This window comes from Lytechinus variegatus, chromosome 16 (genome assembly GCF_018143015.1).
Source record: "Lytechinus variegatus isolate NC3 chromosome 16, Lvar_3.0, whole genome shotgun sequence".
NCBI classification, from domain to species: domain Eukaryota; kingdom Metazoa; phylum Echinodermata; class Echinoidea; order Temnopleuroida; family Toxopneustidae; genus Lytechinus; species Lytechinus variegatus.
Window position 1 is genome coordinate 13,596,688 of NC_054755.1, and position 16,106 is coordinate 13,612,793.

At 36.4% G+C, this 16,106-nt stretch overlaps 2 protein-coding genes across 6 annotated transcripts; one reads left to right on the forward strand and one right to left on the reverse strand.

Moving 5' to 3' along the window:
• Positions 1-1,286: 1,286 nt before the first annotated feature.
• On the forward strand, positions 1,287-9,298 carry LOC121429780 (putative nuclease HARBI1). 2 transcript variants are annotated; one of them, XM_041627006.1, is made up of 7 exons: positions 1,287-1,644; positions 3,811-3,908; positions 4,424-4,646; positions 5,766-6,052; positions 6,525-6,602; positions 6,648-6,673; positions 8,456-9,298. In XM_041627006.1, exons 2-7 carry the CDS (start codon positions 3,861-3,863, stop codon positions 8,808-8,810), a joined length of 1,017 nt encoding a protein of 338 aa, XP_041482940.1. In that variant the 5' UTR covers positions 1,287-1,644; positions 3,811-3,860; the 3' UTR covers positions 8,811-9,298. The 2 variants fall into 2 exon arrangements, with proteins under 2 accessions (XP_041482940.1, XP_041482939.1); XM_041627005.1 differs by having other exon boundaries at positions 6,525-6,673.
• Positions 8,956-15,646, reverse strand: LOC121429781 (myb/SANT-like DNA-binding domain-containing protein 3). Of its 4 annotated transcripts, XM_041627007.1 has the most exons (6): positions 14,878-15,646; positions 12,886-12,948; positions 12,290-12,352; positions 11,693-11,755; positions 11,314-11,379; positions 8,956-10,567 (listed from the first exon to the last, which is right to left on the reverse strand). In XM_041627007.1, the coding sequence occupies exons 1-6, from the start codon at positions 15,333-15,335 to the stop codon at positions 10,309-10,311; spliced, it is 972 nt and encodes a 323-aa protein (XP_041482941.1). In that variant the 5' UTR covers positions 15,336-15,646; the 3' UTR covers positions 8,956-10,308. The 4 variants fall into 4 exon arrangements, with proteins under 4 accessions (XP_041482941.1, XP_041482942.1, XP_041482943.1 ...); XM_041627008.1 differs by lacking the exon at positions 12,886-12,948; XM_041627009.1 differs by lacking the exon at positions 12,290-12,352.
• Between the last annotated feature and the right edge of the window lie 460 nt (positions 15,647-16,106).

Sequence of the window (16,106 nt, forward strand, 5' to 3'; positions counted from 1 at the left end):
TGCTTATACCATTGTAAACTTACAAGTGGATAGGTTTGCAATTTCGGACAAGCAGTGGTGACTGATCTTCTGTTGCTTGTTCATCCTTGATATCGTCAAACTCAAGAAGATTGATGTATTCTCTGTAGAGGTAAATAAAAAAAATGAATTGATTTAATATTAATTGATTTAACACATTCACAAGATTTCACTGACAATTGATAGAAAAGACAACCATTCATGGCCACTACTTCACCCTTATTTCAAAAACTTTACCTTTATTTAAAAAACTTTATACATGTCTCCACATCCTCTGAATTATAAAATCCATATAAGGATGGGGAGGATGTAATCCACTCCTCCCCCCCGCACCCCTCAACTTTTTATGTGACAATTTTTAGGGAAAAAAATACTTTTTTTCTTTCAAGTCTTGTGCAACTTTTCGTTACATGACGTAGCAATTACCAAATACAAAATAAATTTTGTTCTCATCATCAGTTATCTCATAACCCGATCATACAAGATGCGTCACATTACAAACACCCCTGCGACCTTATTGACCTCAAAGCTTTGAGGCTTCATACACTGCCATTCCTTATGCAACTGTTTAGGGCAGAAATGGCTGTCAATCACTGTGATGAAACTCAGGCAGAGCTCAAGCGAGGACAAAGATGCTATGTTGACATTATTTAAAAAAAATTAAGATAAACCCTCCCAGAATTACAAAACATAGCATAATTGGATGTTGGCTCAAAATTTAAGTATTTTCAGGATTACAATTATGCTTGCTTATATAGCACTTAATACTTACTTTAACAGAAGTCTCTAAGCGCTCTACAGTATATGCAACATTAATGCCAGGGACCCATTTACCTCACCTGGGTTGAGTGCAGCACATTGTGAATCAAATTCTTGCTGAAGGAAATTACGCCATGGTTGGGATTCGAACCCACGACCTTCTGTTTCAGAGTCTGGAGACTAATCCACTGGGCCACAACACTCCACACAGATTTGTGTACAAAACCTTTACAAAATTAATTTAAAGCTGAAATGCCATTTTGAGCTATAAACTGGTGTTATTTGCTTTGGTTATAGTTCGTATTACTGTAATACCTACAACTTCATTAAACAGCTTTATCTTCCATACAAAAACAAGAGGGCAATACAAAATCAAAGAATAAATATCTATAATCTGAAAAAATGTAAAGATATTTCATTCAAGATGGTATGGGCTTGTAAGCAAGGACTAACGGTATTTAATTTTATTTGAAGTACCATAAGTTTCATCCAGTCTCAGATATTGGCCCGAATTCACAAAGGTGGACTAAAGTTATACCCGGGGTATAAAACGCGTCATTTGACGTCATTTTAATCCATGGACTAAAGTTAGTACCTAGGTACTAACTTTTGCGATTCACAAAGGTGGACTAAAGTTATACCGGGGTATAAAACGCGTCATTTGACGTCACGATTTAGTCAGCTCTTTGGGGTGGACTAAATCGGTGGATTAAAGTTAGTCCACGGTTTTAACCAATCAGAGAGCAGCATTTCTATTGCGGAAAAGTTACCGTCAGTTTGCCGCCAAAAAGTTAACTTTTTTCGGCAGTCAATTCATGTGTTGTTGCCGTATATAACGCTACGAATTTCACGACTGCGACCAAGATTGTAAGTAAATTGCATCATTACTTGAAGTTTAATTAGTAAGAACTCTTCAGATTCATCTATATCTATTAATGATTGCTTAAACTGTCCTAAAAGTATGCTCCAAAACTCAATATTGTATCTGAATCATTGTCATCGTCGTGTGTAGAGCTGCTCAGTCCCAGCAATGTGTTTTTGTGTGTTTAACAGTGCGAGGATGCAACGATGCCGCTGGTACGCTAACCCAGGCCAGGGAGCTCCGGCTCGGCTTCTCTGCGGGCCGGAGCTCCCTGGCCTGGGTTAATCACGTACACATGGTACCGTAGCCTAGCCTACTCTATCTTCTGTGTTATCTTAAGCCATTCTTGCAAGGAAATATGGCCAAATCGTGGTTTTGGGAACCACTCGTAGATTTGTGTACGTGCACTTGTTGTAGTTTTACAAAGACTGAATTTTAGTGAATGGAGGTGGAAATGGGGAACTGTGCGTGTGATTGAATAAAGCGCTGCTGTATGAAGTGAACGGTGGTTCCCAATATCACGATAATGCCGGAAATATTAATTATATTTGCTATCAACCCCCCCCCCCCCAATAAAATGCCAATATTTCTTCGCAATAATATTTGTGAATTGAGTCTAGAAATGAAGTTGAAGTCATGATAGGCCTAGATCTAATTGATATCCATTTTAATCGTTGCAATTTTCGGATTTGGAGATGGATCTAGTTTCTTCTATTTTAATGTTAGATCTATATTGCTTGATTTTTCGGTGTGGCTTGCTTCACTTCAGACCCCTATTATTTTTATATTTTTTGTCTGTTAAAAGATGGTATGTGCACAGTCAAAATTTGTATGATGGGGTGTCCAAACTTCGCGCACTTTTCAAAAATATTCATCAGGCTTAATTTTTGCACACAAAATACTCAAAATTTATACAAAACCAATTCAAGAAATAGTTACCACATTGACGGCAAGATCGTAAACTATAAAATCATGGACAAAATGTAAGGTAGGTCAAGGGGTTTTGCCATTATCGCGATCTCAAAATTCTATTCCGATCGGCGAATGCGGGCTGTGCTGGAAAACCGTTCAGAAAAAGTGTGACCTAACTTCGCGCACCAAAGCTTTTGTGGAGATTTAAACAAAAACTCAGGCTCAAAAAGTGAAATATTTATATCAGATTGATGGCAAAATGCTATAGAATCGGTTAGTACCAAATTTAACTCACATTTTTGATGATTTTTGCTTGCAAAATGGTGATATCGTGATGCTTGTTGATTCTTCAAATCGGGCGCTCGCGGTGACAAATTTGCCGATCTTTTGCCAATATTTTCATGAATACTGAACTCATCCTAAAGAAACTTACACCAAAGGGTAATTTTAGGTCGCTTTTCACGTTGATGATGTCAGATTTTAAGGATATTGGCTAGTTATTTAGATAATGACCGTCCGCGAAGTATGGACACGCGCGAAGTTTGGACTCACTGCCATAATATTAGACTGATCATGAATTAATGAGTTATTGGAATTTGTTGTTTCTCTAATTATTTATAGTATTTTGAATTGTACTAGTATTTGATGTACTGATTGAATTGTAGCAGCCTGAATCAGGTTGGTCAGAATGGTATACAAGTGGTCCTGTATACAACAAGTGAACTTTTCTATACCTACCCCCCCCCCTATTATTTTAATATTTTTTGTATGTTAAAAGATGGTATGTGCACAGTCAAAATTTGTTATATTAGACTGATCATGAATTAATGAGTTATTGGAATTTGTTGTTTCTCTAATTATTGAATTGTACTAGTATCTGATGTACTGATTGAATTTTAACACAGCCTGAATCAGGTTGGTCAGAATGGTATACAAGTGGTCCTGTATACAAGTGAACTTTTCTATACCTACATGTACCCCCCCCCCCCCGTAAATCATTATTGTATATTCATGATTTATTTATTGTCAGTCTGTGTATAATTAGCCAGATCCAACTTTGATTAAAGGTTCTCTTTCTTTTTTGTGTGTGCTACATGTATATTTTTTCCCCACCCCTTTCTTTTTTCCACTTGGTGACCGTACAAATGTATTTTAATTTCACATTAGGCCACATTTAGATCTCCATTGTCTTTATATACCGTGACATTGCAGTATGATTGATTAGTATTTTTCCCCATTCTATTTTTCCTCCCTAACAGTCTTAACACTTCAGCAACATACCATACATGTACCTACGATAGTGAAAGTCATGGCTCGCAATTTTGAACAGCTGCGCCGTGTTGAGAGAGAGAGGGAGGTATGTATGAGTTCTCTTTTTTTTCTTTAATTTCATTAGAATATCCTTTTTGAAGAAACAAAGAACCTCTATGAATTAAATTCTATATACATTTAGATGCATGTTATTTTTTCCTTCTTATAGACAAAAAGGAAAAGTAAATAAAACAAAACTGCAGCTGGTCCAAGCTATTTAAAAAAAACTTGGATAGAAGATGGACTAGGGGGACCTGCATGTTAGGCTGCAGTCAGAGGTCACATGGTAAGGTCAAAGTTCATTTTGAGATCAAAATGAAAGTTTATGTGCAAAACTCTTATGATAAGTGTTATTCCATCCCAGTCATTTCTCAATGGAGTTTTGATACAATTCTATTGATTGCCCTCGCAAATTAAGATATTTCTGGTTATTTTTATTAGTTGGCAAGACACAAAATGGATTTTGCCTTGTTTACTGTAATATAATTAAAACTTTAAATAGTAAACTACCCATTCATGTTGACTCTTCAACACAATCTTCCAACTTCAACTTTCTTGCAGATTCAGCAACACATTGGAAGACCGGAGCGTGGATTAAGGGACAGGAAGAATCCATTTGAATGCTACGAGGATGAACCTTTCAGAGAAAGGTACCGCTTCTCCAAAGAAACTGCGATGTATATCATCAATATGCTCGAAGGGGATTTAGAGAGACAGACAGACAGGAATGACCCATTGCCTGTCATGTTGCAGGTTTTGACTGGACTTCGTTTCTATGCTGTTGGTAAGTTAATCCTTTTCCCTGTTATCAAGATCCCTTGAGTTTTGGAAGTTTGCATGTGCCCTCTAACTATAAAATAGGGGAGGGGGGTGGGGTTACATCACTTAGATGAATGTGCTTTCAAATTTCTCCAGTCATTCATGCTTTCTTCCAGGAATGTAAAATTGACTAGACTGCTGAATGCTGATTAAATCCTTATGTATTTTCAATCATAATTTACAATATTTTGTCTCTTGTTTTGTCCTTCATGTCATTATCCTCTTCACCACTTTCTCTTTTTCTTTCTACCTCACTCAAATTTCTCTTTTTTCTATTTTAAGTCCCGTTACACCCTCTGTCTCTTTTTCTCCATCTCTCTCTGTCTCTTTCCCTGAGCTTACCTCTCCCTCAATCTTCTATTGATAATAATATGAGATAATCATATCTTTTTAAGTAGACTTATTACTTTTGATACATAACACTGTTAATAAGTTTTTTCTCATTTGCCTTGTTATATTATACTTCATAAATTCTTGTATATTGACCCTTTCACCATGTGCAGCTGATCAATTTTTATGTCCATTATGTACCAATAAATAAATGTTTATGATCATCATTGCCGAAACATGTTTTTTTTTTTTTTGGGGGGGGGCATCATGGTCTAGTGGTTAGGACACTTGTCTTTCAATCTGAGAGACTTGTGTTCGATTCTCGACCTAGGCATTCTTTCCTTCTACAAGAAATTTACCCATGTTGTGCTGCACTCAATAACCCAGGTGAGGTGAATGGGTACCTGGAAGGAATAAATTCCTCGAATGCTTGAGCGTCTGTATGATGGATCAGCTACTGCAGGGGTAATAATTATGGTACCAATTGTAAAGCGCAGTATGGTATTTAACTGCGCTATGTAAATGGTCCATATTATTATTATTCATCTGAGAAATAAATCTGCATGATAACACGACCTATGCTCTTGCAACATATGCTTCATTCTTAATCCTTCTGAGGATATATTGCTAGGGTTAGGTTTGTAAGAGGGTGTCTGATTCAGAATAATGTAAGGATCAAGGATTAGGGATTATTTAATCATGACTGGCTTCCATATCAAACCCATTACTTAATATCACTTATTCATAATTGCAGGCACCTTTCAGAAGATGCACGCAGACGAAGCAACTGTATCACAATCATCCGTGTGCAGAATCATCAAAGATGTTTCTGAGGCAATCGCAAGGAGGAAGAGACAGTTCATGAAGTTTCCGACGACAAGAGATGAAATTGAAACCACCCAGCGACAATTTTATGATTACTGCGGGTTTCCAGGGGTCATCGGTGCTATCGATGGGACCCATGTCTACATCAGGAGTCCTGGTGGGGAACAAGCCCTGTACTTCCTTAACAGGAAGAACAGGTACTCTGTAAATGTACAGGTTAGTATTACACTACACTGTTTTCAATTTGAAATTGAATTGATTGATACTGGACTCAGGAATAATTTGATAATGACCAAAAAAAAAAGACATAATACTATTGTCTATCTCATTTTCTTCTCTCATGGAAGTTATTTCCCTCAATACATAACTGCTTAAAGATAGTAACAGATAAATGTAACACCTATGTGGAAATTAAAAATAGTTGAGAAACGTTTTCCCTGAAGAACATATCGCTTGATACATAGGGATAGTGATTTTCTGATTTACTGGTTAATCAGAAAATCTGTATTTCTCTCACACATGTGCTTTTCTTGTAGAAGTTCATTGACTTCTACATTTCAAAACAGATTTCATGTGTTTGCTGTATACTTTTCTATGAAACGTCAATTTCTAGATTGAGTTTAAATGAAATTATAGGTTATGATGGTAGATTTTTTTTAATGGATATTTATCCTTTCACAACATTTAGGTTGTATGTGATGTAGCTGGAAAAATAACAAATATCGTTGCCAGATGGCCGGGCAGCACCCACGATTCACGGATTTTCTCTGAGTGTGCACTGAAAGGACAGCTGGAAGCTAGGGCTGATGGTTCTGAGTGGCTACTTGGGGATAGTGGGTATGTCAATTATTTTTTCAAGATAATTTTTATTAGAGGGAGATTGCCAGATGAGCTTATGCCGTGGCGTGTCGGCCGTCCACAATTTCAAAATGCTTCTTCATTTCAAGTCCAATTGCAATTCTGTTTGCTTTATACACATGTTTGATAGCTCAAGGTGGGGATACAAAATTTCTACACAGAATTTTGAAAAACATTAAATATACTAATTTATACATACACCTGTATTTTTTTAAGAATCACATTTTGACTTGGAAATTATTTATGTGTATTTATAAGAAATTAATATATGAAGTACAAAAAAATTGTGAGAATGAATTTATGTATTATATGGGTGTAAACTTACCTCATGAATGTATGTGAAGTTCTTTTGAGCAAAAGTGATTTAAACATTTGATAGATTAAAAGTGAGGAATTAGGTTTCTGTGCTGTCCGCCCATCTTGTTTTCGTTCTTGTGATGGCAATGTAAATTGAGTTTTCTCATTTTTGTCTCGCCCACCAGAGGTGAAGGCGAGACTTAAGGATCCAAATGTCATCTGTCCGTCCGTCACAAACCTAATGACACATAACTCCACATCCGTAAGTCGCTTTTCAACCAAACTTGGAAGGTGGATGGACTTGGGGGACCTGCATGTTAGGCTGTAGTCAGAGGTCACATGGTAAGGTCAAAGGTCATTTTCAGGTTAACGTGAAAGTTTATGTGCAAGGCTCTTATGACAAGTGTTTTCATCCCAGTCATTTCACAATGAAGTTTCGATACCATTCTGTTACGTGTCCTCGCAAATCACAATATTTCTGGTCTTTTTCAAACGTGGGCGAGACACTAAATCGCTCTTGCCTTGTTTATAAAGATTTGAGTATTTTTCCTGTCCTCATTCATTTTCAAACAAGAAATTTTCTCATTTGTGATAGCAATGGTATTTGAAAAATATTAACACCCAAAATTAGCATTCTAGGAACTTTTTTAGTGAATTAGAGCAAAGAGTATGATTAACGCATAAATAAGCATGATAAAGCCTTATGAAAAAAATCTTTATTTTGAAAAAAATTATTATACAGCCTTTACATCACATCCCACACTGTTATCATGCCAATTTTCACGGTGTTGGTTGATTCAACCCTACAGTCACATAAAACACTGTAAGACCGGTGTGGTTAGGATTAAGTTAAGATTCACCAGTCTTGAATTAATAATAATAATAATCCGCTTTTATATAGCGCTTAATCCATCAGAACGACGTTTCTAAGCGCTTTACAGATATATTATTACCCCGGTCATCGGATTCAATCTGTCATTCCCGCACACAATGTGTGCACATCCTCCACTCCCTGGGGGAGTATTCCAGTCAGTCGCCTGTTAGGCGCACACAATACTGGACAAGCTACAATGACTTTCACATCCTACCGGGTACCCATTTAGCACCTGGGTCGAGAGTGGCAAAGTGTGGATTAACGCCTTGCCAAAGGACGCCAGACCGCGGTGGGATTCGAACACACGACCCTCTGTTTACAAGGCGAGAGTCAGAACCACTACACCACGGCTCCTCCACAATTCAAAGTAATGCAAGCCTAGAAGATGAAATGAAGTATCAACCATGAAAAGGATTTCGATGTATATAATTATAAATTTGAATCTCAAAATAATTGGTTTAAAATTATAAACAAAATCTCCATCAAAATAATGTAATGAGAAACATAATTACATAAGGAATGTTAACGTAAGCAATGAATAAATATGTAAGAGAAATTCTAATGCTTCTTTCTTAATTTTTCTATTGCAGGTACCCCTGCCTCCCCTTTCTGTTGACTCCCCTCCTTAATCCTCTTGGACGGCCACAGGTGCGCTACAATAGCGCCCACAAAAGAGGACGTTGCGTTATCGAGCGCACCTTTGGCCGTTGGAAGAGGAGGTTCCCGTGCCTCAATGATTTGCGCGTGAAGGTGGATACTACTTTCACAATAATAGTGGCTTGCTCGGTCCTGTGGAACATCTCCCTCGACCATAACGAGGTAAATATTCCAGGACCTGAGCCAGAGGAAATGCCTCCACTTGTCCACCTTCCTCCTGGCCTACATGACGCTGTCGCTGGTAGGCTCAGGAGAGAGCAAATCATTGAGGACCATTTTTCCAACTAACCCAAGTAGCCACTCAGAACCATCTTCTCTGGTACCAGCTGTTCTTCCAGTCCACTTAGAGGAAATCCTTGAATTGAGATGCTGACAAGGTATTTGTTATTTTCCAGCATTACAGGGCTTTTACACTGGGCATTCAGAGTGTTAGGTAGTACGCATACAATCATTTTTACTACCGTATTATGGACATTGTTTCTTTGAGACCATGTCGCTCTTTTACGTGCACTTTGGAGCATGAAAAATATTAGCTTTTACAATTTGAATTCAAGGATTACACTGTCACAGCCTCATTTTTTAAATTGGCATCATTGTCATAAATTGAAAGTTGCTCTTTCAATTCTCTGATGGTGCTATTCATGATGCATTTTTAAAAAAATATTCAATTTAAGGAACTCCTTGTCATACATGTAGACACCTTTTTAAGATACCAATTTATTTCCCCAAAGTTAAACTTGTGCAATACATATCATTTTTCATGTGTCAAATGAAAATTTAAAAAAAGAGTTTTAAAGTAAATACTTCAAGTTTTAAAAGTCCAAAATGATTGAAAAGATGCCAGAATTCTGTCATTTGTGATTTGCACACCAAATAGTTTTCCCAAACAACTCTACTTTACAACTCTGCATACCCAGTGTGGAAGCCCTTTCACATGCAATCTACATTTACATGTTCCCCATCAGCGACTCCTTATGTAGACATGTCTCATTGATACACCCAGTACACCTGGTTACATGCAGTAATGGTAAAATTGTCTGCTGACTTGGTTCAAATTCATCTCTCATTGTTTGAAACTTCATGAATTAATATCCTCCCTCTTGCGTTTGTTTCAGAAATATCTTTGATGAATAAAATGATTATGATACATTTGCTTCGTCTAAACGAAGTCCTGTCAAAACAATTTTAAGGTCATTCCCTGTTCTTCAAAAAAATAAATTTCAAGCATATTGATGATATACATTGTATGTAAAGGCATTCTTGTAGCATTCAAATGGATTTCTTGTTAAAATTGTCCATCATGCTCTGGTCATCCATCTTTAATATCCAGTGATATACAACTTGTAGTGTTATGAAAGTATTAAATATTCACATGCATTGGGTACATAGTTACCAAGTCAAAAGAATGATAGTAACAAGATCATTAACAGTGTCTGAATTCCAATTTATTGACATATTTGTTGTATGAACAATAATATTTCTTCAACTTTATTGCCATTGGTGGTCTAATATATATATTTATAAATATATATATGTATGTACACACATAAAAATATGTCTTATTACAAGAAATGGATTATGTACATTTCTGCTCTCTGATAAATAATTTAGGTACATGAAAATTATGATGAAAGAACTTGTATGTTAAATACTTTCCAAAAGGCAAGATAATTAATACCAATTTAGGGGGCAATTCAGCCTTGACTAAATGCTTTGAAGAAATGAAAAAAAAATAAAATGCAAAAGTTCATCAGAATAGAAATAAGGAAGTTTGGATATTTTTCATTTAGTCCTCGGAATATGCGGCAAGAGCAGCCTTTAGCTTCACCTCTTCAGTCTTCTTTTGAACTTTAAGGATTTCCATCCTATACTCATGTTCTATCCTCATGTATTCAAGTCGTATCTGGTGCTCTTCCTCTGCCAGTTCAACGAGTCTCTCCTCACTTGAATGGATATGTGGATGTTTGGGTCTAGTTTTTGGTTGGTGGGGAATGGTTGATCGCCTCTTCTCTCCACGAGGTTGAAGCTTTCGAGTTGTGTCTTGCCTAGGAGAGAACATCAATACATAACTTATTATAAAAAAATATATAAATGGAGGCATTTGAATGTGAATTGCAATTATTATATTCAGAGCTATACACACCCATATTGCAAATGTAAATGATCTCAAAAGTTTCTAGAAAACAAGTCGTAAATGATATGTGCAAGTACTTGTTTAGCAATCGGGTGATTTATATAGAAGTCCAAAGCAATTCAATGTGATAAATTATGTAATTCATGAAAATGAAGATTCATGAACAAGTAACGCTTGTTTATATGGTGCAAGCATTTTTCTTTTATCTTCTTTAACAGACTGTAAGATTTTTAAAAAAGATTCTATTCAAGGCTGTGTGTTGGTATTTATTATAGGATCAGGTTCAACAGAGGCATTTAAACAAGGTATACAATGTAGGTAGTGTGGTTGATATAGTTCCATCAGGAGTTGGAAAAGGAATTATTTTATAAAAATGTTAATGTTGAATAATGCTGACAATCTAGTATTTATATTTAATATATCAGTATGTCAAATGAATTATAATCTACACATGAATATTGATTTTCATGACTGTTTTATAAGCATGGGTGTGTGAATTGAATTAATGTTAATAGAGAATTGTGATTTTAATGCCTATATTCCCCTCAGATGATTCACTTTTAAAGTAGATTCTTTTATAGACTAGATTTCTCTACCAACTGAGCCATCTGTTTTCAAATGTGTATCTTGTTAATAATAAACAAGAAGTGAACTTACCTTGTTGTTTCAATGTCTCCATTCTGAGTTGTGGATGGAAGGGAACTGTTCTGCATGTTGGCTTGACTGAATTAATGTATATGTGTGAAAAAGAAGAATTATGCAAATATTACTAATGGAATGTAAGATCTGAAGTAATTCAGGAGAGTGTTAAATGTTGCTTATCACCCCCCCCCCTTTTATTAGGGGCAAGGAGGAAACAGTTAAACTGAAGCTGAACATTACTTAGGTTTATTAAGTTAGAAGCACTTAAGGAGATTAATTTGTAAAAAAAAAATGATTACATATAATTTCATGCACTATTCACTTTATTTTGTATAGCACGTAGGCATTTACTTTTCAAATGTGTGTATTGTTGGGAGGAAAACATGGAACTTACCTTGTTGATGCAAGAACTGGTTTATGACTTGTTGATGGATGGAGACTGTTCTGTTCGTCTTGCCTGAATAAATGTAAAAATGTGTGTGAGAGAGAAAAAAAAAATTATTTTTTTTCGAAATGAAGAAGTACATCTCATGTGGTATGATAAGGTTATCAAGGGTGCATTCATAAAAAAAGAAAGTCCACCTTTAATAGGTGTAAGGAGGGAGGGGGTACAGTGAGGTTCTACAACTTACTTGAATGTATTGAATGTGCATCAATGATGGAGTTGAATTCTGAAAAACACACAAGTGCCCATCTTGAATTCAAAAAGCACCATTCCTTTCCCTTTCTCAGTTTCTCCCCTTTTTTTGTATAGCAGGTAATAATTGAACACTCATCCTATATGTGGCTTATCCGGTTTCAAACACATGACCCACACACCTCTTTTGGAGCAAATCTTCACCCCCCCCCCACCATGAATAAAGGATAAAACATTTTAAACAAGATAATTCATCCACCTTCCAAGTGGGTTGGTTAGAAAATATTGCATTAGCAACTAGGCTTTTACTTTCCAAATTTGTTTATTGTTAGGGAGGAAAAACATGTAAATTACCTTGTTGCTGCAACAACTGGTTTATGACTTGTTGATGGATGGAGACTGTTCTGTTCGTCTTGCCTGAATAAATGTCAAAATGTGTGAGAGAATTATTAAAATATTACTAATGGAACGGGACATGTGAAGTAGTATAATAAGGTTATCAAGGTTGTATTCATAAAAAAAAGAAAATCCACCTTTAATAGACACCTATGATGGGGTTATCAAGGTATGATAGGGTTATCAACATTCATAAAAAAGAAAGGAGGGAGGGGGTAAAGTGAGGTTCTACAAATTACTTGAATGTGCATCAATGTTGGAGATAAACTCTGCCAAAACAAAAGTGCCCGTTCGGAATTTTAAATCACTATTCAAATTAAAGTTTTATTTTATATTAAAGAGCAAGTAATAATTAAAAGCCCTTACTCAATCTGATATGCGGCTTAGCCGGTTTCAACACATGACCCACACCTCTCTTGGGGCTATTCAATATGACATCCCCCTCCCCCCCCCCCCCGATGCTACCTTTGAAGTAGGATAGTTAGATGATATTGCTTTAGCAACTGGGCTTTTACTTTCCAAATTTGTGTGTTGGTGAGGAAAACAGAAATTACCTTGTTGATGCAAGAACTGGTTCATGACTTGTTGCTGGATGAAGACTGTTCTGTTCATCTTGCCTGAAAATAAATGTAAAAAATGTGTGTGAGAAAGAAAAGGAATGAGTAAACTATTACTAATGGAGTGGGTCATCTAAAGTAGTATGATGGGGTTATCAAGGTATGATAGGGTTATCAACATTCATAAAAAAGAAAATCCACCTTTAATAGGTTTTAGGAGGAAGGGGGTAAAGTGAAGTTCTACAAATTACTTGAATGTATTAATTGAACACCAATGATGGAGATGAAGTCTGCCCCCCCAAAAAAGTGCCCATTTTTAATTTTAGAGAAACATTCAACTTGATTTTTTCATAGCAGGTAATAATTGAAAGCATTTGCTTAATCTCATATGTTGCTTAGATGGTTTGAAAAATTGCCCTAACTACTAGCTCTCCTATGACATTTTTTAAAATGTACCAGGCGATTTTCGACACCCCCCCCAAAAAAAAAAACCTTTCAAAGGAAAGTTAATTTGCCAAAAAAAATCATAATGTGCTTTTTTGTATAACTTGGAAGTGTGAAAGGACTTGAGAAGAATTAACCACCCCAATCCTTTTTTTCTTCACATATATACTGGTACATATATGATGAAAGTGATTTGTGATTTAAAAAAATAGATCTGCACATTTTAAAGTTCGGCTTTAAATTAAAAAGGGCCTACGATGAAAGAGGTAGGATAGAGGTATGGGGGCAAATTTCTTTATGGTATGCATCATCGGAATTGATTTAAAAAAATAGAAAACCATGACTATTTTTTCTTAAAATAATTGTTTGATTATTGGTAGTAGGAATATCCACATGGCCTCGTTTTTGTTATATTTTGTCTTTTTTATATAAAAAAAAATTGGTCAAGAAATGCATGTTGTGAGCTGAGTTTGTAATTTTTTTCACGCTGGATTATGTGTAATTGATTGTCGAAGTACAGGGGGAATTGCAAATCGGTAGACTGAGAAGATAGTAGTTTATAGGCCCTGGCCTGCATGTGACCTGTGTACAGTAGATCGAGCCTCTGTTCAAGTGAACAACTCAAGCTGACATTTTCCACGAGAAAATGCAAAAGAACAGCCAGTGCTCTTTGTTTATGACACTCCATACAGCGAGATGTCAGAGTTATAGCTTTATGGTGGAGAGAGAGGGAAAGAGATATAGTTGAAAGAAACTGAATGAACGAGCTTCAAAAATGGATTATCAAATTATTCAATTAAGTGACGGGAGAATTGTGGGTTTGTGTTTTGTTGACACAGTTGGAAATTGAATTTTTGTCAAAGGTTATTGAAATAAGAAATGAAATTGGCAAAGCTTCGTTAATACATTTTTTCATGAACTATTTTGCGCATTTCAAGAAAATGTGCAGATACTGCTGGCGTTTCATAATCGGAATTTAGAGTAAACAACAACAAATACCGGCATGTCATTTGCAAGACGATATGGACGACGAAGAGATTTTTCTTTCCGGTATTTTTGCTCATTTCTTATCATAGGAGTACAATTGTGGAAACATTTTATTGCACAAAAAAGCTTTTGGGCTTTGGGGTAAGTCTCAAGCTATTCAAAGTATATTAGAGACCGAAATGAAAAGAGAAAGGGATACTCTGCGATCCCTAACACAAGTACAGATGGACATGAGGATGAACTTCGATATTGAACCGTCACGTCCGTAGAGTATGCGCTATAAATGGCTTTTCCAAACACAAATTACTACGTATGGGACTAAGTTGAAGTTACGCGGTGTCGCAGACGACAAGAGAACGCCGGTAATAAAAATTCTTTGAAATAAATTTGAAAGGGATTTCAAGAATTGATGAATGGGTCATATTTTGACTTTTTTGCATTTTTCTGATGTTTTATTTGTGAGGATTTCAAAAATAGTACCAGTTTTACATGATAAACTATTTATAGATATAAAATAATGAATAATTCTAAATCAAACTGTTATTAAAATGAACTTACTGCAAACAATCATCGCCTGTGGTCAGACCTCCATGGCTTAGAAATTCCAGGGCTGTGACAGCCTCATTATTCAACCCGGCATCATCGTCATATGGGTTAGACAACTGGATAAAGTCACTTGGGAGAATCTCCTTGATTAATAGAGTTACTGATGAAGGAGGATCTGGAGGTGGCCCTCCTCCCGTCATACGGGAGCGTCTCTTCCACTCGCCATACTCCTTTTTTGCCTGGCTGCGAAGTTGTTTCCACTTGGTCTTTATTTGCCCGGTGGTCCACTTGTTCCCATATCTGGCAATAATTGCAGAACAAACCTCATCCCAAGCTAGGTTTTTTCTTTTGTTGTTTAGAGCATCATTTGCTCTATTAGCAAAGATGTGGGCACGGTCCTGCACGAGCTCCAGAAGATACGATCGCTCGCTGTGATGCCAGTTGGCAGATCTGTTTTTTGCAGACTCCATTGCAAACTGGCATCACATCACTTCTGAGCATGCTCAGTACAAGCAGACAATCATCTCACTACTGAGCATGCTCAGTGCAGTGTTATAATAGTATGCTAGCTTCAGTTCATGATTTAATCCATGGACTAAAGTTATACCCCGGGTATAACTCAGCCATGGACTAACTTTAGTACCCGGGTATAAAGTTAGTCCATGGATTAGTTAGTCCACCGTTTGTGAATAGCGCGGTGGACTAACTTTATACCCGGGTATTAGCTAACCCCCGACTAAATTTAACCCCGGTATAACTTTAGTCCACCTTTGTGAATTCGGGCCATTGGGTATGCCCTTAAAGATAAATGAAAGTTGTTGCAGTAAACACTGATTTCACGTGAAATTCTGTAAAAACCAGGCTTAATTGTCACTATAATATAGTGACAATTAAGCCTGGTTCGAGGATCTAGAGCTGGTACAGTTACATAAACTGAACTTTGTGAAATCTTGAAATCTATGCTTAAAAATGTTTACACTGAAGATCACCAACACAGATAAGCGCACGTGGGACAATGTATTGTTATTGCTTTGAAAGTCGGACACGACGCTTGACCCGCATCCCGTTCTTATTTGCTAATTTTTCAGCAATTACACAATTTCCTCCACAATCCTTTGGCACGTATTATTTATTTACAAAATACAAGCAGACACTTTGGTGGTCATTTCATTGGATTCTGTACGAACTCATTTTGAAATCGTTACCATCACTGGCATTTATCTTTAGACAAGTGGAATGCC